At 33.4% G+C, this 21,763-nt stretch overlaps 2 protein-coding genes across 2 annotated transcripts in view; both read right to left on the bottom strand.

The window, feature by feature from the left end:
- Positions 1–144: 144 nt before the first annotated feature.
- On the bottom strand, positions 145–16,425 carry LOC123273233 (transcription factor hamlet-like). The gene is made up of 2 exons (XM_044740578.1): positions 15,459–16,425; positions 145–3,384 (listed from the first exon to the last, which is right to left on the bottom strand). Exon 2 carries the CDS (start codon positions 3,336–3,338, stop codon positions 2,091–2,093), a length of 1,248 nt encoding a protein of 415 aa, XP_044596513.1. The 5' UTR covers positions 3,339–3,384; positions 15,459–16,425; the 3' UTR covers positions 145–2,090.
- Positions 16,426–16,469: 44 nt separating this feature from the next.
- Positions 16,470–21,763, bottom strand: part of LOC123273395 (probable cyclin-dependent serine/threonine-protein kinase DDB_G0292550) — a gene marked incomplete at its 3' end in the record, with an annotated part of 35,542 nt that continues 30,248 nt past the window's right edge. The window contains 1 exon segment of the mRNA XM_044740795.1: positions 16,470–16,606. Within this exon segment, the coding sequence (XP_044596730.1) occupies positions 16,470–16,606 (137 nt within the window).

Below are 21,763 nucleotides of genomic sequence, written 5' to 3'. Positions count from 1 at the left end.
AAGAGTTAATTAATTAAGATTTTTTTTTGAGAAATACGAAATTTATTAAAAAAAAAAATGTTTATTAAATAATAAAAAATTCTTCTTTTAATATTGTAATTATTTTATCGTGAAAATTTTTTTTTTAATTTCAAGTGCAAAGTAGTCATTAAAATAATAAAAAAAGAAGAAATAATTACAATAAGAAATAAAAAAAAAATTAATTAAAATTTCTAGGCTAGAAAATATGAAAGGGCTCTTAAGGAAGCGCTTTAAATTATACGTGTGTGTATTAATATATGAAGTTTAATAGTAAAAGATTAGCGAGAGGAAACGCGGGATTGGCACGTTCGTGTACATAAGTAGGTTCGGATGCTGCGTTCACCGGGAGCGCAAATTCCGTTACCATTTTCATCTTTCTCTTTCTTCAGCATCAGCATATAAATATTATTTCTGTTGGATGTTTTACATTATATATAATATATGTGTATCCACTTGCAACTGCAATATCAGTGGGCACGTATTAATCCTCCTTCCCACGATCGCTTCCTCTCCTCAATATCTACATGTAAGGGAATTACCTTCTTTTAGTCTTCATCGCAATTTGTTATTTTTATATTAACAAAAATAAAATGAATTTTTACTATCCGATGTAAACACGCGAGTTCCTGGTGATTACACACTCCCCGATTGGATCCAGTTAAGAAAATCCGGGAGATTGATATGAGCGACACTGACAAGTGACGTCTTCTATTTACACTCGTGCCTGTAATTTTATTAATAATATTATTATAATTATAATACTAACCAATTTATAATCAGCAAAAGCTTGTTAATTATTTTTATAATTCTTGTTAATTTATAAGCCGATGTATATGAGGGAATTAAATTGACGGATCAGAGTGTCGGCGACGCCCATCGATTTCTAATCCTTGTTTTCACTGGACGTTTATCGCAAGATCGATGAGTTTAATCGCATTCACTATCAACTATCAGCTATTCACTTGCTCGCTGATTCCTCTGATTTCTGATACCCAGTTTAGTTGAGCGACATTACCCAGGCCTTTATTAGCCATCACCAATCAAATCGACTCCATAACTATATAATATTATAAATAAAAATTAAAATCCACGCGTGCCTCGGCTATTTACCTCCAATCCTGATCTAGATGTCGATGTTTAAGCCGATCTCGGTGTTTATGTCCCATCAGGCCACTCTCAATTCACTTTCTAGGCAATAAAATCCAGAATTACTTCCTACCGGAACGAATCGGCTTGGTTAGCTTATACTTATGAAAAAAAAAAAGTACTTTTATTAAAATTTTTTTACCTCAACTTGTTGCTGCAACGAGTTTTAGGTTGCTTTTGTCGCAATTTTATTTCTTGCTAAATAAACTCTTACTGCAATCCAATTATTACGCTATTATTGCCGTTAACTAAATAAAAGTAACCCTAAAAAACATTAATCTCGGCGTTTCTTCTCTTGTCTTATCGTTAAAATGAGGCATAAAAATACTATCAATATATTCCCCGCTTATTATTTTATTTCATTTTTCTTTCGGCTCGTATCATCGGTATCTCATATATCGACTTTCTCTCAATCATTATATTGATTTCATAGTAATTTGATCTTGATACCGATCGACAGACTCCAAGAGTAGTCGGGATATTTAACATAACAAGGAAAATATAATGAAGATGAAGAAATAATCACTGATCAAGCATTTTCACTTTGTATCTGCAACGCAGTTGCTTACCATATTTTAACAATTTTAAATAATATTATCTTATTAAATGTTAATATTGATAATATTCCATTTATTTAACAAGATATCTAACAATTATCCTTGATCAATTATCGCTTATGAAAACATTTATTAAATATAAAAAAAAATTATTAAAAAAAAAAAATTTTCTCTTGTTCAACAAACAAAACATTACCAACAATAAAATTCGATAAATTGTAACTATCAGGCGAGAACCAAGCGCTGTCTCTAAACGCCGACCGATGCGCAGTAGCTCCTTAAACCTATCAAGCATCGTAAGCTCATTTACACTTAAATACCATGAAATAATTTTCCTTAAATTAATTAAACTTAACAAAACAAAAATCAAGTATTTCCAGGCGACAACGGCGGCGTGGTATCACGTTGGTCTTCATGAACGCTTTCAGCCCTAGAAGCGCTGCTGCTCGACCTGGAGCTGAGGTTATCCCTATCGCTGAAGTACGAGGAGTCGCCGCGCTTGTCTTCCAGCGCTTGCTGCTTTTCAGTTCTCAGTTCCTCCGCAGTTGGCGCCAGGAGTCCCGAAAAGTAAGGCATTCCTTGCCTCTGGGAGGTTATCTTCCCCATGAAGCTCCTGATTTCTTCAAAGTACGACTCATCTGCTCGAGGAAGCTGCCCGTGGTACCGCGAGCGAACCTCGTCAAGTATCGTAGGTCCATCAGCGTCGTGCTTCTTGAGATGTCTGTCCAGGTTCGTCTGCTGGCCGAAGCATCTCTCGCAAAGAGGACATTTGAAAGGCTTCTCCTTGTTGTGGATGTTCCTGACGTGTCTCTGGAGGTTGCTGGAGATGCTGAAGGACCTCTCGCAGTACTTGCACTTGTAGGGCTGCTCCCCGGTGTGGGTTCTCAGGTGCCTGGTCAGGTTCGCACTTCTGGGGAAAACTTTCCCGCAGAATTTGCACGAGTACCGATCTTTGGGCTTCAGTCCAGAGTTTCCCACTCCAACGGAGTAAGGATTGCTCACTGGAGTTGGTGTCGACGTCGGCTGGCTGGGCGGACTGGAGGCTCTGGTTGACGATGACGGGGTCGAGGGTGCCGAGAACCGGTTCGAGGGCAGCGGAACCATTGTCGGAAGAGCTCGAACTTGGATCTTGGGCAGCTCAGGGATGGGAGGGTGAGATCTGTACATCGCCTCCAGCACCAGGGGATGCACTGCGTGGTGCTGGGGGAACAGAACCGTGTGGTAGGGAACTCCTAGGCCGTTCTGGTTCAAGACCTCGATGTCGTTCTGGTTCTCGTCCCTCAGGTGCTCTTTCTTGTGGTCGACGCGCAGGTCCAAGGGCTCGCAGTCCATGTCCTCGGGGTGGTTGTGAGGTCGGGCTGCCGGACTCATGTGGGGCTGGTGCTGGTGTTGATGTTGGTGGGAGCCGGGGCTTGTTCTGCTGTTGCCGTGGCTCAGGTCGTACGGCAGCTCTTCCATGTCTGAGACGCGCACGCTCAGGGGGTAGATGCTCGCTTGCTTAGGGCTGATGTGTCCGGGCATTTTTCGAGGACTGGAGTCTTTCTCCCGCATGGCAGCTGGTAGGTACTTCGGGCAAGCTAACGGGGACAGGCTGCTCCTGAGATATTCGCTCATTACACCCGTTTGAATCTCACGCCTTTTTGAGTCCCTCTTTTTGGCTCTGGAAAAATATTCAAGTGATTTGTTTAATTTTTGTGGAGATTATTTTTTTTTTAATTGATTAATTTATTTTGATAAAAAACTTGAAATTGTCAGTGAAAATTCAATTTTTCTTTTTGCAAAACTGATATTTTATTAAAAATAAATAACTAGCTTGTGATTTATGATCCGGCAAGTATTTGCATTTAAAAGAGTTGTAATTAATTGATTCGAAAAAGTAAATTGTTTATAAATTACCAAGTGTGAAGTAGAAACAAAACCCGTGGAGTTTTTTACAAGAGGAATGTCTAGTGGAGGATGATAAATTACTCGAAGAAATGTCGGGTGAGGATAAGTAAAGGATACTCATATCAGAAAGAAGAAGAAAAAGATATTCTATTAAGAATAGTATTTAGTATAGAATATATAGGGTTGATCCTGGTTTCTGGCTTGTGAAAGTTTCCGTTAGATCAATTGTAAATTATCCGGAGCTATTGTAATAAATCATGTCTACACGTGAGTCTTTGATTTAGAGTTAAAACTTTTAAACAGATGTCGGAACCGGTGATCAGACTGATTGGCAACTTATTCTCTATTTTATTTATTTTATTTTATTTACTATTGTATTAATATAATTATTGCCTCTTGATGATAATTTTATTAATAAGTTTATTATAATTTTTAATTTAAATATTTCGGAGAATTAATTAAACCGACCATCTCCAGAAGACATTAATCTAAATCCGACGTCGATCAATATTTTTATTACAACGAGCTTATTTAAATTCATTCATATGTTTATGATACGATTATTTTTTATTTTTAGTATGCAATTTTTTTTTAGTCAAAATTTAATGAAACTCGATTTTTAATTTTAATTGGATAATTGTTTGAAATTTTAAAAAAATTTCATGAGAAATTGTGAGCTATTTATATAGAATAAAAAAATGATGTTTTTCCGTACTTTTACTTGAATAATAATAGTTATTAAATAAAATATTATTATTAGTTGAAAGATAGTATTAAAGTTATTATAAAGAGGCATCGATGTCTCTGAATAGACCAAAGATTATATATTTATAACTACAGAAATAATATCTAAGAGTCACGTAGAGCTTACTGTATACCCAAGCGTTGATGTCTTTATCATCACTTGACTCGAGAGAGTTCACCGGCAAACTATATAATATATAGTTATTATTATTATTATTATTATTATTATTATTATTATTATTATTATTATTATTATTATTATTATTATTATTATTATTATTATTATTATTATTATCATGGTCATACTATGCGATACGATTAGACATTAAATAAAATCCTCATATGAATATATTTAACGGCAATCACATTAATTCTTTACTGGCAGTATAATATTCCAATTAGATTCGCAGTAAAATCCGGAGTTAATTATCTTTCCGGGTATCTATAGTCTATATAAACCTTTTATACTATTTATTTAACTTAATACTAACAGACTATTAGTTTAATTATTTCATTGAACAAAAATTTTACTCCGAGTGTGGTATATATTTTTTTTGTTTTTAGGTATATAAATTAAAGTAAATATGTACTTTACATTATTGAGACATTTATTAGCTTTGTTTTTTGCGGTTAATTATAATTTACATAGAATTTCTCTTTAATAACATTTAATTGTAACTACTCAATTATTTAAATTATTTTATTTTTTTTTAATACAAAGCCGCAAATTTTATAATTAAAAAAATTTTTTTTTCATTTTTAAAAATTAATTGCAAAATTATAAATTGAAAAAGTTTTTTAAATAACAAAATTGAAAAAATAATATTATCAAGAATTTTAATTTAATTATAAAAGGCTTCAATAAAATTTTTTTGTAAAAAAAAAAATGAATTGTTTAAAAATGCAAGTAATAAATCCAATATAATTTTTTGCTCTACACAGAATCGAGTTTAACAATAAAAAAAAGTTGTAAAGTTATAAACAAGTTTTAACACAATATAAAAAATGAGGGAAGCAACTGTAGACGTATCCCTCGAGAACTGAAAATGTACCGTTGCATTGCTCTCGTGTTACTTTAGTTACTCCAGTTATAGGCGAGACCGATCGACCGACTCCACCTCGTACTCGATTAACGGATGAAAGAGAAACTTGCCCGACGTCAGCACGTGGTAAAAAATAAATAAAACACCTTCTTATTCTGCACCAGCAACTACCAGAACAAAGAAACAAGTACACTCGCCACTCGGCAGCTAGATTTAACTCTGCAAAACAAACAGTCCTCGCAAAACCCGTACCCATTATTTTTATTTTCATCTCTCATCTTTCTTCTCTATAATTACGGTGACAATTAAACAAGAAAGTAAATCAGGTCTCACTTGTACTTCTATAATATAACACTTATTGCTTGTATTTATTCTCGTCTCCTTTTCCATCTTGGGCTGAATATTTATAAAAATTCCCGGATAATTGGACAAGTGAGAGTGCGAGCATCTTTAAATCGGAGTTGCTGAAAAAGTTATAAGAAAAATCTCAAGCAATCTTGAGCTGTTTAACTATGTCGTCACTAAGAAAATAAAACGGGAATCAAAGATTTTATCCGCGACTTCAAATTCTTTTCTTCAGCAGTCAAGTTTTACTTGAAACTTCAAGATCCATAAGTTGTAGAAATTTAAACTTCGTGTGAGGATAAATACCTTCCACGAATCGTGTCGAGTTGTGCAATTTTTTATATAAAAACTTCAACGTAAGAATTCTCAATAAGTGTACGGAGTTTGAGAGAAGAATTAGGCGTAATTGATACATTCGAGATATAATAGTAAGACGAGGAAGTAATTGAATTTAACGCGAGGATAATATAATGAGACTTGTTGAATAAGATGATCCAGTTTTTGGCGTGGTTTATAGAAAGTTAAGATGAGTCGTATTGGCGTGAAGGGTGTGGTTGTATCACGTCCTTGCTCGGCAGACTTATGATTTCTCTCGGCATTCACCTACTGCAGTTTTAACCCAAGCTTTATTTTATTTGTGTTATTAGTTGTGTATGTGCTCGAGAATAAGGAGTAAATAAAATAAAACCGAGGATAATAATAACAGTAATGATAATGATGAGAAGAGATCCTCTTACGCCGCATCTACCGCTCACTACTCATTTAGTTTGTTCACGCGCAACCCGGCCGCGCCTCTCTTTTTTTGTCAACCGATGGTGGGGGGATTTAATAAGGCCAGTCGAGCTCGAGATCAAGTTCAGGCTGCATCGTTCCGGATAATTCAACTGCCGCTATTTGCGTCAAATCATCTTTTTTAGGATCTAATCGCTTGAAAGTGCTTCTATTACAGGGCAATTTATGAGGAATTCAATCTTCTTTCACCTTCACGTATTTAGAAATCTAAATTTGCATGTTTTTAATTAAAATTGACCATTTTTAATCCTTTTTGAGGATATAATACTGATAATAACAACTTTTAGTTAAGGTGTGCTAAAAATTTAGTACTTTGTCTATTTATCAAGACTTAATAGCCTAAATTAGCATCAAGATTGAATATATGAGGTGTGTATCGATAGTTAATGGTTAAGGTGTGCATTATATTAATTCTTTCTGCAGGTAAAGTAATGAATTAGGTGTTTGGAGGTGAACTGTTAATCAATCTATTGTGCCTGAGCATAAATAACGACTTAATACTCGATACTTAATATATAATACCAAAGGTGTGCATAAAAATTATTTCGTAAATAATAAAGAAAAGTTTATGAGTATTTATGAGGATATTAAAATAAAGATAATATTAAGAAGTGAGATAAAAAAGTAAAATAACGAATTAAGGATTAAGAGGGTGGGAGTTGACGCTTACGGGTGATAATCGTGACGATTATAATTTATTATTTGTCTCGTCCCATAAGAGGTTAGATGTTCTCATGTCAGCGCATTTTAACAGCCCACGCACGCAATGCTGCAACTTAAACAGAGACAGCTGATGTTATATTATATGTACATACTATGTACTATATACTATATACTATATAATACATACATGTAATATTATAACCGAGGATCGAGGATCGAGAGAAAATAATAAAGTGTTGGTATCGATCCGGTGTTGCTAGTGTACTGATGGCATGCAATATATGCAATGTTAACTTTTGTTGTTGGTATTGCTATCCTTTTTCCTGTTTATATGTTACTGTTGATTAAATAGCGCTCGAGATACAACTTTGTCTCACGATCCGATAGCACTCTCCTTTATTTACTCGTGAGAATGTCGCTCAACTCCAATTTAGTTTATTTATTATTCCTATTTTTTACTCCATTTATTTATTTATCATTATAATATTTATTTTGTTATTTACATGCTAATTGGAAAATCAAAGCCGATTTAGTTTTTTTAACCAATCCAAATTACGATAAATTACCCGCTCTAAAGGACCTTTTTATACGGTTATTACATTATAAATTTTATTTAATTACGTGTCATGTTTAATTTACATATATTTGCATATTAAACACTTGGGCGTTTTTCCGTTTATTTGATTTAGCTAGCATTTTACGGTTTATCGAAACTTTTTTCACTAAACTGGTGGGCAGATCCTGTATATTAAGTTTTACATTTAATTATTTACTATGTACATTTTTTCTATTAAATTCTTTTAAAATTGCTGAATTATTGTCGTCATTATTAATGTACTCGACGGAAATCGATATAAAAATAAATCTTAGCTTATCATTTTTTATTATTAGTGATAAAGAAAAATTTATTTGATTTAATAAATTAAAATAATTCGTTGAATTAAAAAAAAAAGCATTAATTTTCCCGGTGAAAAAGTGTTAATAAATACCTCGAAAGTTTAGGGCACTGATGCACACCTTAAATAAAAGTGATTAATAAGCACTTAACTGCAAAATATTGAGGGTAAATTATCAAGTACTGGGCGTAGTCAAAGCGTACTCTCACTTGAAATTTATTAATCCAAATTTATCGGAGAATTTACCGAAAATAATAATTACTAAGAGAGTGATAATTAATAACTGTCTCATGTGAAGACGAAAAGTGAAAGGGACAATTAAAAAGAAAAGTTTTAAGTGAGACCACACCTCGATTACATAAAAATTTTTTCTTGAATTTACGATATAAATATTAATATCAATATTAAAGTTGAATAAAAGTCTGAAGGATGACATTAACTTTAAAAATTGAATGAGTAATTTATGAGCCGGGAGTCAGCAAAAGTTATGTTTTATATTGGGAATACAAAAAGCGCATCGATCTTTGTAAATATTATTTAAATAAGCTAACTGTTAAATTAATCTTGAATATTTATCAATAAATTTTAAACTCAATGAATAAAAATGGCGAGTCGCTCCAAGAATATGTACAGTCTATGATTACAGATTATACAAGATCGGAATACATTTGGGTAATGAAGTACTGCTATTCGTCTTTGTATCGGTACCAAGACAACTACCGGAATAGATTGAATTTAAATTAAATTAAAATACTCCGCAAACTAAATAAAAATCAGGCTAACAAAAGTTTACTAGTTCTTAACTTACGCGCGTTACAATTCTACTCCAGTTCGATTAAGAATCTGTACCACCGCTGATGGTTTATTGAACAGAAGAGAGGAAATAAATAAATAAATAAACCGTTACAAATAGGACGCATCTCATCGACAGTTGCTATTCTAAATAAATCTAAACTCACATTAGATTATTCAACCCGTCATGTGCCCACCTCCGGATAGTTGCGATTAAAAATAAAATGATAATTTATTATTTATAATTTATAATTGTTGGATGTTAAATCAATCGATTAACGCAATTACAATAAATATAATAGCAACAATGATAATAATAAGAGTGATAGTGATGTTTAGCCACATACAAATGTTACTTCCGACACTTTTACAGACGTCGTGACCCTAATAATCTTCAGTTGCATGGCAAGGAGGCAACAACAAGCGGCTATATCGGGTTTTATTTTACGAGATGGGTTTATAAGACAATAGAGATGTTTCTGAATATTATCGTCCTATTTCTTAACCAGTTACAATTCATTTTTATTATTTTCTTCCTTCATTGCTTCATTTTTTTTTAAATTTTATCCAAATTGTTTTAGAATTATTTTTTTCGTTCAAAATTTTTTATCTTTAATTAAATAAATTTTTTTATCAGTATAAATACACAGAAAGAAAAATTTCTTGACTGGAGAACAAAATTCTTGGCTCAAGAAAATTTTCGGGTGCCTGGAGGAAGACCGAAGTTGTGTTGGCCGAAGTAAAAATTTTTCTTGAAATTCTATTCTTGGTAGAAGTAATTTTTTTTTAATTCAAATTATCATAAATATTTGATACAATAAATTTTTATATTTGATCAAGATTTTTAGATACTTTAGGGAAGCAGCGCCATCTACTTCAGCTGAGAAAAAAATTTTCTCACCTTGAGAAAATTTTTCTCTTGAATATTTAATACCCATTTCATATTATTTTAGCGTTCAATTATACATATTGAATAAAAAAAAAAATTCAATATCATTTAATCTTCCCATTTGATATGTTAATCAATAAAAATATTAATGAAAATTAACTTCTATCGAGATATTTAATTTTTTGGAGCAAGAGAGAAATTTTCTCAAGACAAGAAAATTTTCTTCTATCAAGAACTAAATTTTTTGGAGCAAGAGGTTGAATTTTCTTAAAACAAGGAGATTTTCTTAACTTAAATAAATTTTCTTGGATCAAGATACGTATTTCTTAAAGCAAAAGAATTAATTTTGTTGGAATAAGTGAAATTTCTTGTGTCAAAAAAAAATTTTTTTTTCGCTCAAGAAAATAATTAGGAAGAAATATATTTTCTTGGCTCAAGTAAACCTTTTTTTCTGTGTATTTAATATAATTTAACTTTAATTGAAATACATTAAAAATATTAATTTATTTAAAAAAAAAAAATTTTTCTTAAGGAAATAATTGTCAAAATATTAAAAGTATAGAAGATAAAACAAGTTGGACATTAATTGATTTAGTAAAGAGAAAATATCTCCAATCAGTGTCGGAACTTTGACGTGATCAGTATTAAATAGCACTTTCCATCCATCTGGTTGACTAGAGTATCAACGCGACTAGAGTTACAATAAAAATTAAATATATAGCCAGGACTGGTGAGTAGAGGCTGAGGATCGGTAATAGTAATAGTAATAATAACAAGCAACCAAAGAGTCTTGGTGTTTCGCAAGCCTCGGATATCCGCGGTACGGTCTTAGAGTACCGAGTAGAGTAACAAGTGTCGGGTTCAGACTGAGACTTCTCAGAAGTGTCTCGAGAAAATGAAATTTTTTTCTGCTAGTCCATTATCACGTCGCCGTTTGTCCTCATCAGTGATATCTTTATTTTCATTTAGATTTAGAGCTGATGCTGTTATGTACTATTATATACTATTATACTATTACGCTCGATGTCGCCCATAGTTTACATTCATAAGCCAGCGAGTCATTGCGTCTACTCGTGAGAACTCCATTTTCATTCTCATTGTTTTATTGTATTGTACCGTAATAGTAATAGTAATAAGTATCATCTTCACACTGACGACTTTAAACTCACAACTCACTGCTTTTATTTTATTAACATTTTTTATAGTCGCTAATTTTGTTGCTTTATATTTAACCTTCTTAAATAATTACCCAGAATTCCATTATTCTTTTTATTATTTGTCGTAATCGTAATCGTTGGAATTTTCTTCAGTAATTTTTTTTAACCATTTCATTTTAATTGTTCAATTATTCTCCCGGTTAATTGTTTTACGCGGAATTAAATTATTTAAAAGCTCCAATTATTTATTTCAATATATATATAAATGTATATTTTTTTTTTTAATTCTGAAGGAAGATATAATTTTTAATTTAAAAAAATGAAATTTTATTATTTTTAATTTACTATAAAAATTTTTGTAAATTAAAAAAAAAGTACTTTTTTTTTACAGTGAATAAAATTTTCTACAACAGAACTCTCTTATAATTTTGTAAAAGTATATTTAAAATTAAAAAATTTGACCCTGGGATTTAAGGCGGATTAAAAATAAAATTTCATTGATAAAGATTTTGACGTCAGAGATTGAATTGAAGCTACCAAGTAAAATGGGACACTAAATGTATGTACAATAAATAAAAGCGCGTACAAGGAAGAGAGTAAGAATGTATGAATAAATAGAAGGACAAAACTCGGGAACGCACATAAGAAGAACAAGGAAAAAAGATAAATAATACGAGGGATCTGTATAAAAAGTTTAAACAAAGAATCCCCGATAAATATCCGCGAGCTCAACAAAGAAAGAAACAAAAAGTAGTGTCTTATACCGATTGCGTTGACTAACAAACGATCATTTCGTGGTAGTACCGGCTGAATATTTCATGAGTAACATTATATTAACTCGTATCGAGTCTAAGTACTCAGATATCGGTAAAATTCCTCTGCCGGAATTATCTTTTATTTTATAGAATCTAATTTACAGTCAGTGGATTTTCATATTTGAAAAATAATTAGATGATTACATTTGCCTACAAGCGAGCTGCTATGAGTTGGTCATTTGAAAGTCTGTTCACTCTACGACAGTATAGAAGTAGGTGAAGATTTATTAAAATCGGAATTTATCTCCGGAAAATCACCTGGTTCTACTTTTAAATGAAAATTACATTACCGCACAATCCTAAAGCGAAAAAATAAAACGGTACAACTCAAATGGAATTAAAATAGAGTACAAATGTACATATGATTTGTAAGATAGACGGAATACGCCTCCGCTGTACACGTATAAAGTGGTTACGTATAGTACCGGTTGACATCTATAAGTAAATAAAAGGATTTGTTGTAAAACGCGAGCAGCTACAACGTGAACTGGACCTTTATACTTCTAACTTCTATTGATATTCTCGGATTCTGGTATCTGTTGTCATGTATCTTGCTTCACAACTTGTTTTTCTGAGCTCTGCTCTGTCACTATTCAACTATTATGGAAAGTTAATCTTGTTGTTTATCTCCGTAAAGAAGACGTCGTAATCTGTACCCATGAATCGTTAATTATTTTTTTATTCGCGCTGTAATTTATTCGATAATATTCGAAAAAAGTTTATTACTTTTCTTGTACGGACAAAAAAATTATTGATTAAAGAATTTTTTTTTTCTTATAAGTTCTTATTGGTGTGACTATATTTTTTTAAAGCTTTAAAAAATAAATCAGATGGTTTTTTTTACAAATATTTTTTTGACTAATAAAGCAAAAATCAAAAACTGAAACAAAAATTTCAAGGTTAAAAATAAAAACCGTGAGAGTTAAATGAAAGAGAAACTCATACCGACAAGTTGTAGCGCCTTCAGGGAGAAAAAGAGGAATCGTTTGCCACCGTTTACAGTACATCGGTAGTTCGGTATTGAGTCCAGTGTACTCCACTAACCAAAAGTGATATAAAGGAATGGAAGGTATCATACGGACGTAGTGAGGAAATAAAGCGTGTCGGATCTCTTTTACAGGAGCTTCATCCTTGCCTATCCTATCCTACACTGTGCACTCTATATGTATATATTCAATAGCACTATCCCTGGTAATATAAAGCTTGCTGACGTTAATTCACCGTTTGAACTCAACTCAACACGCCGAGAGTGTAACTATAACTACTACCATACATTGCTAAAGCTTCACCTCAGTCCTGATTCTGATACTAACTAAGTATAAGTACCTACAAAGTGAAAGACCTTTGCTTCGGTCCTTTTATTTCAGTTAAGTTTCAGATTAACTGCTGTATAGACACAAGCTCTTAAATATATAACACACTCAACTCTGTATTTGTACCTGGGAGGAGAAAGACTTACGTAATTATTGCAGGGCTCAGTCGTAGATCTTCATTAATTTGACAACACCAACCATCAATCCTATTCTTTCCCACTATCCTTTTATTTAATAATTCAACTTGTTAATTATTATTTTTTTATAAACTTTCTCTTGATTTTAAAATGAATAATTAATTAAAATATTATTGAAATTCAATAGAGTGTGAAATAAAAAATAAAAATCAATGCAATTTAATGACTTAATTTTATTATAATTGAAGATTAATGAAGAGAAGTGATACTGATCTAATTGTAAATTGTAAATGTTTAATTAGTTAATGAATCAAAGTCAGAAAGAGGCGGATAATTAAAATTAGCATATTCGCGGTGCAGATATTTAGATAAATCAGGAAGTAAACTAACGATTGAAGGATTAATGTATCGAGATTAGAAGTTATGTCCTCAGTAGTGTAAATATATTAAGTATTGAGAGTGGAGGAACTCGAGACATTATTTCCCATACTATTCTCAGTACTCACTACTCAGTGCTCAGTACACTCAGTACGATACCTACACGGTTATATCATTGATAGGCAAGGTAAAGGCGGCTGGCTGGATATAGGATAAGAGATGCGAGAGTGTTGTGAGCATACACCCTTGGTGAAGTTAGGCGCGTGAAAAAATCACGCCCACAGGCATCCTTATATCACCCAACAGTCGCACTCTTGCTCTTCTACCTATAAAGAGAGAAAGAGAGCCCACTCCCAGACAATTTCCTTGTCCATAAATTTATTCGTATCACCCTTTATGTCTTTTCATTTTTTTTATATCTATGAAATACGGCTTACAATTATTTACCGCCTTTTTTTCAGTTTTTATTAATTTTGTTTTTTTTTTTTTTTTTTTTTTTTTAATAATAAGTGTTTTATTAACTGTTGAGACAAAATGTGAAATTAGGAAAAAATTGTCGGAGAAATAAAAAAGAATGAATAGAGAAGTGACAAAAAAAAATTTCTCTAAAATTGGCCAACACTCTTTGTAATACCTACAGAGTAGAGTGTAGAGGACCGAATAAAAATAAAAATAAAAAATAATAATAAAGAAGAAATAAAAAAAGTTGTGGACAAAATGCTGCACATAATAAACGCGTGGACTGTATTATATTTGAATACTCGGCTATTACGAGAATGAGGACAATCGTGAGAGATTCTCATGGATCGTATACAATGCCGGTCCTTTTGCCTCTATTTCTCCTCACATTAAATTTGCCCCACACATCCCATATCATAATCTTTATATTTACTTGTACATATATGAAGACCTATCTTATTCGTATTTAGTATTTCATTCTTATTTCTTATTTCTATTCTGTGGTCTGTTGTCTCTACTCTACACTTTGGCTAACACTCGCGGCAATAAAATACTTCGGGGATGACATTACCATTTACGTTATACTAAGTATCTTAAATAGAGAGTACATATTACCATTTCTTTCAAGATTTTATTGGTATGGTAGTAGTGAATAGTGAATATATATTTGTATTCGTATTCTATTATCGTTGGGATATTATATCTCAGACAAATACATGATAGATACACAAGATGATTGTAAATGACGTGAGAAGTTCATTAATATGTTTAACTAAATTTTATTTATTGTTTACATCTTGTTTTTATTTTATCGTTTAATCATCATCACGTTTTTCTTTATTATTATTGCTATCACTAACACTATTTGTTATTTATCTAGTTTTTTAATTAAACATTTCTTATTTGCAAAATTTCTTTTATTAATTTTGATTTATATTCCCATCATAAAATTTTTATTTAAAGTTTAATATTTTTAAAAAATTTATCATTAATAGTTTTTAAAAAATAATTTTTTTACACTAATTCAAAATTGTCTACACTGAAAAAAAAATTAACTTGATTCAAGAGAAAAATTCTTGAATCAAGTAAAATTTACTTAAATCAAGAAAAATTTCCTTAAATCAAGAATTTTTCTACTCAAATCAAGAATATTAAGTTCTTCAAAATTATATACTTGATTTAAGAACATTTTTTTTTCTGTGTACTTCCAAAACTAATCAAGAAAAATTTTTGTTAAAGTTTCAACTTTTCCAACAAATATTTACCTTCAATACTTTTCAAATTAACCAAAATTAGGTCCAAATAAAATAATCATTACTTTTCAAATCTCACCTAAATTTATTCAACAATTTCTACCGAATTTAAAAATCAAAAAAACTTCCACCTCAAAAACCAAAAATGAACCTTTCGAAAAAAAAACTTACATTTACACTTCATTTGATCTCGTAGAAAAAAGCACAGCTTGCTTACAAAAAAACAGCAGTAATAGTTAATCCACGTGTCGCACCGACCACTAGGCACATGTGGAAAAATAACCAAAGCACGTGTCACTGGCCCTTATCAGCCGCGGGCACAAAGTCATCACATAAAAGATTAAAATACAACCGTATATAGCATGCTGCACTTCCGAATTATAAAAATGATCAATAATCTACAGTCCTAGTCTTTTCTGAGCCCCAAAATAACTAAAAAATTTCCGTAATCCTCCGTAATAAATTCAAGTCTCCACTGTCATTAAGCCACACTGTATTGCACTTGCTCTATTTCTTACTAAAAAATATTTACACACTTCAATTAATCAATCAATTATCAATTGTAGCACTGAACACTAAAACTTCCGTGCAAAGTCTAAAAAAAATCTCAAAATCAATGATAAGATTTCGGTAGTAAATGTTAAAAAAGTCACTTAACTTTAAATTAACAAAACAAAGTGATAATAGTTCCCGACTAATAATTAAAAGTTAGTAGAATGTGTGTAATAATTATTAGTAGGAACAAGAAATAAGAAACAAGGAATGAGCGTTAGCTCAGCACCGCGTGGATGAGCGCGGAGCTGTGGAATAACCGTGAGAGAGGTTGGTAAGGTAAGGTAAGTACCTGGTCGGGTCCTCTCCCGGTACGGGAGTTGGAGAGCACCACGCCGGCACGCGACCTGCCCTCCCTACTTAGTGCTATCAGCTGCAGGCTGCACCAATACCAGTACCAGGAATCCTGGTTCACTCTATGTCTGGTCTATCTCTTGCTTGCTTGCCTTATTATACAGAATATAACCAAATAAAAGTACAGTCCGAGTCTCACTATCACGTTAACGCGTTAGAGTCGTTGTTGTTGCTGTTGTTGTTGTTGTTGTTGTTGTCGTTGTGTTGTTGTTGTTGTTGTTGTTGTTGTTGTTGTTGTTGTTGTTGTTGTTGTTGTTGTTGTTGTTGTTGTTGTTGTTGCTGTTGCTGTTGTTGTTGTTGTTGTTGTTGTTGTTGTTGTTGTTGTTGCTGTTGTTGTTGTTGTTGTTGTTGTTGTTGTTGTTGTTGTTGTTGTTGTTGTTGCTGTTGTTGTTGTTGTTGTTGTTGTTGTTGTTGTGGCTGTTGTTGTTGTTGTTGTGGTGGTGGTGGTGTTCAATCCCCTTCTTCCCCGGTTCTATCGGTACTACCTTACTCTCTCAACTCTCAGTACTGGACGCTCATCTGAGTAAGAGTTAGCTGGGCTGCTCACCAGCACCGATCTACTCTTACTGTACCGATCTACTCTCTCAAGTTTAGATAGAGAATGTTCTTCGTTCTTCGTTCTTGGTTCTTGGTGTGGTCCCACTTGTGTCATTATTCCGCGGAACACTCACGCCCAGCCTCCACTCTATCCGTACCACCACCATATAATAATAACATTGTCTCCCACCCAATTTTCTCTCGATACCACTCGAATAATTTTATTATTTTGCTGAATCAGTCCTCAACGGTGGCTTATGCTTATGCTTCTTTATCTTTATTCTGCTTTTAGTTTATTTATTTATTCAGTAGGCATCAATGCTAGTGGCTCCGCTTCACTAGCATCTCTTTTAGAAATTTCACCCGTTTTAGGTTTTTGGCTGCTACCTTCTTAATACCGTTAGTTTGTGATATTGTATGAAGTTAAAGAGGAAGAAAAAGAAGAGATGAATTGTTCTTTGCTCTATTTCAGAATGCCGGTAGATCAGGTTTTGTTTGAATTACGATGGAAAGTTAGATATATTTTATTAGATCTTGGCTCTTTTATGACTAACCGATAAATTATTTTGGCTATAAACTTTGGTTATTCTAGTTTGTTCAAGATTATAGAGGTTTTATCACTTTAGTAAATATACTTCTTCGTTAGAAGCTTCAATATTTTTATTCATCTCATCGCTAACAAATTATGCGCACTTGAAATATTAAATATAATTTTTTGAGTTCAAATAACTCTTTAAACTTGTAGATAATTAATATGATGAATGAAACCTTAATTATAGTTTAATTAAAAATGAATAAAAAAAAAAGTTAATAATAAGATTAATAAGATTAATTAAAAAAGGTGTTGATGCAAAGTTTTATTACTGTATAAAATAGAGACGTCAATAGTAAGAAATACGATTCAAAGTCCCCGTAATCGAGATTGTAAGCCGAGTAGATTAAAAGTATACCTGAGGATCGGGATTAGGCTGGAGATTGCGCAACAATTGGTCAGATCTAGAGCGTCTTGACACAGTTATTGTAATACCGAGCAAGTATTAAACTAAAAACTATTTAAACAATCGACTTTTCTGTACCTACTGTAACTTGTAACACTCCGATAACTTTCAAAAGTTTTAATTCCGGAAAAGATTAACCAACAATCACTATTTTTAATTTAAACCCACATCTTAATTTAATCTATTTATCATTTATTAGTAAGTCACAAATCCAATTAATTTTTTATTCACCAGTGATCGCATTTCGTCATTGCCAGTTCAAGATCATAAATGCCGCTCTTTAATTCTACAAACATGAAAACGTCATTAGTCTTTAATTTTATTTAATAATATAAGTGCAGCGATTAAATTTAATAGTGATTAGAATTAGAAGCTCCTGCTTGCTTTGTTGCATTCAATAGAAAAAAAAATGGCATTAGCGGCTATTTTGACAACCATCAAGCCGATCTCTGACGTGAGACACGTGTAACAATCATTAGCATCAGCGAGCTGTCGTCACCACCCACGTAACCAAATGAAAAACGATTCCCATCAAAGAAGCTGCTGGTTAGCTTTCATATTCAATTCAATTCACTTTACAAACTATCAATTTAACAATTCGGAGATTTGTGAGATACACAAAACTGTAGAAAGTAACAAGTAGGTCATTTGTCTGATCTCAAAATCCCAGAAAGAAAGAAGAAAGGAAGAAACAAAGATTGAGGGGCAATAAAAAAATAAAACTTGTGCAAGAAACCGTAAACTGTTGAATAGTTCAGTCCAAGAGTTTTAGTCTGGTGCTTCTTGCAACTCTAGGCTCTAAGGGCTTACCAGTTACCGATACACTGGTAGTTTAATAAAAAAAAAAAAAAAAAACTGGGTCAATTTGATGCCTTTGTAGTCAATTATTCTACGAAGAGTCTTTGAGAGCCTAAAGGATTACTTTTGACGCACGCTATTGAAAGGCCGATTACTTGGTCTTTTATTTGTTGGTAACAATACCGTAGTTAGTGGACTATTTAACTCCTTGATAAAAGCTTGATTAAACTTTCAAGCACTTGGGCAATAGTTTACGTTACTTACCAGTTTAGTTACCAGCTTTGTACTTTATCAAAAGGCTAATAACGGCAAAGCTACTGTAGCAAATCGTTTACCACCTACGTTATCTCAATTTCGAGTTAGAGCGATCCCCCCAAAGGTCGGTCGGTTGACTTTTCAAATTCCTGAGGAATTGGCAGCGCACTGAGCAATTTATCGTAGGTAACAGTGGTTTGCAAGTCAGCCAGTCCGCTTGTTTCTCTGAACCGTTTTCAGGCAAACTCCTCCGGGCACACTTAAACCTTAAATCTTCTTCAGCAGAACATAGCCATTTCTTCTCGAGGAATTTTCACACCACATTTAACTGAGCAACCGATAGTTCGGCTGGTTAAGCGTAAATCTTTGTTTGGTGATTGCTGCTATTTGGCAATACCTTTTGTTCATGTTTTACGATTAACGATGAGATTCGGATCAGCAAACAATTTTATTATTTATTCGGATTTATGCTTCTGCCTCGGCGGCTTATAGAATAGAACAACAGACCAGTAGAGGAAGGGGTTAGTAACGTAATCGGATGCTTTGATTGGCCATCAACCCGTTACGCTCTGCTGTGGGAGGAGCACCAGGTGATACGTGACATTCCGTATGCATAATTAATGTGCCTACGTAACTGTCATCAATGCACATGCACGGTAAAGGTTTATTGGTGGTACGGAGTTGGTTGGTAAGCTGATAATTCAACATTCAACATCCCATACCATCTAATCGAGACAGGATTAAATCCAATATTAAACATTCAGTGCGTAGGATACTCCAAGAAAATAATAATAAGAGGGTGTAAGGACGTTCGATTGTCGCTGCAATTATAAATTTAAATTCTAATTCAATAACGATAAAAATTTCTGGTTTATTGATAAGCTGACAGCTGACTCTTAACCTTTCGGGTTATTTCTAAATCCAATAATAAAGATGTCTATTCTATTTATATCGCGTTGTCAAGACAAAAAGTTTATTACCACTTAACTTATCGCTCGGTATTAAAATTAAAAAAATTTATTGTTTGTTTGCTTGCTGGACCTAGAGTTGGTCGTGACCTAGAAGCCTAATTATCGATGATCCTGTACGGTTGACTAGCAAACCATTAACTGGAATATATGACCGTTGGAGCATAGACGTCGACGAGATGACTAAACATCGGGAGTAACTAAACATTGGAACGTGTTCAATGACAGATTAGACAAGGTCTTGACATACTCGACAATGTCCGGGACAATGTGCAGCCAGCAGCCTTGGTGGTTAATTTCTTTGTGGTGTTGGTGTTGCTCTTGTCAACCAACCAGTTGATGCTAATATGGTGATCTGCTAAAGTGACGAAGCTTCGCGCCGATTTGGATACTTTGACGTGATTCCTTGATGAATTACTAAGCCGAGCCAAGCCAAATAAACTCGCAACACTGGGACAGTTAATCACTGAGCATCTGTCGTTGACAGTTATCCCAGGTGGTCTCGCTGCATCCAAGACTCACTGGTGACTTTGAACTGACTTACTTGTCGATGCTCATTTCAATGTTGCTCATTTCAGGGCTACTGTTTTTTTTTTTTTTTTTAATTTAATTTGTTCTTCTACCTGCGGGTAATTATTCTTGGACTTCCTTGTCTGAAGGATTTGAATACTTTTCTTGAATTATTTAAGTTTAAGTTTAAGTTTCTTGGAGTTTGTTTAGTTTTGTCGAATTCCCTTTTCCCACACGTGTAGACCAGCCTTTCTTGCTCACATTTTAGCCGCCTTTTATGGAGCACTGAGGATCCAAACCGTTTACGGGATAGCCCCATTTACAGGAAGGCGTAAGAGACCAGCAACCAGCAACCAGAGCTGCTCTAATGACGTGGCCGGGTTACAACTGGGTTGAATTGAAGGGGAAAGGATTATTATTATTGTTGTTAATTCTTGGGTCTCAAATAATAACAAAATAATTGTCTAATCATCTATTCTCACGAGCATATTTGTACACCGGAGAGATTCAAATTTTAATTTGTTTACGGAATAGTGAATAATATTATCACCCAGATATTAGAAAAGATATTACCAGCGTATTCATGAGATTCCAGGGTGGGGTTCTCAAGTCAGAGCCAGAAACCGTCCAAGATCTCGGTTTTACTTTCTAAGTCCTCTAGTTAGAGTTAGAGAAGTTTGATGCAGTCTCTTTTCCTAGATACGAGATACCCGTCTGAAATGACTCTTCAGCCAACAAAAACCAAAGATCCAATCAATTCCACTTGTCCCGGGTGATCTGGTTCTCATTAGCCGTTTCTCGACGCCCAGTTTTCTTTTTTTTTTTATTTAAATAATCCTGAACCAAAAAATCATTTTGAAGCATTTTGAATCTAGAAGAAACATTCGAGATAAAAAATAATTGTTTAAATGAAAAACAAAGCAGTTGGATCTGGATTAGTAGCAGCTTTTCTTAGGATCTATCTTCTAGAGTGTGTGATCTGTTGCCCGGAGATATTTTTCAGTCGGTCCATAGCGCAGTCTGGCATGGATTCAGCTTGTTATATTAGATCTCTGTGTGAGCGGAGACCACGCCAGGGTGGGGCACTCTAACACGCCGTTTTCAGTTTCACTTTCTAAGTCTCCCTCCTTGCCAGAACTCGATCCCGTTTAGTCACCGGTACACGGGTACGGATTCGTGTTGGTGTTGTTTAACTTACATTGCCTGGCCGCTATCTTAAGGATTCAATGTTTTATCATTGCATAGGTGTCTATGTGTGTTTGTGTGTGTGGTTGACGTACAAGTCGAGGCGAGCCACCCCGCCCTGCAGATGCCATGCGCTTTAGATCGCCGGATGCATTCGCTATTGCGAATACGATCTATCCTATATACTCGCCGTACTGTATTATATCTCGTGTTGTTATGTATGTTAGATGTACCCACCGGTTTAGAGTTAGCTCCATACTCCATAATCCTTACTCTCTATATCTATACAACACATAAACACACACAGCCGAGGCTGGAC

Source organism: Cotesia glomerata, linkage group LG10 (genome assembly GCF_020080835.1).
Source record: "Cotesia glomerata isolate CgM1 linkage group LG10, MPM_Cglom_v2.3, whole genome shotgun sequence".
Taxonomy (NCBI): domain Eukaryota; kingdom Metazoa; phylum Arthropoda; class Insecta; order Hymenoptera; family Braconidae; genus Cotesia; species Cotesia glomerata.
This window is presented reverse-complemented; position numbering and strand designations above follow the sequence as displayed.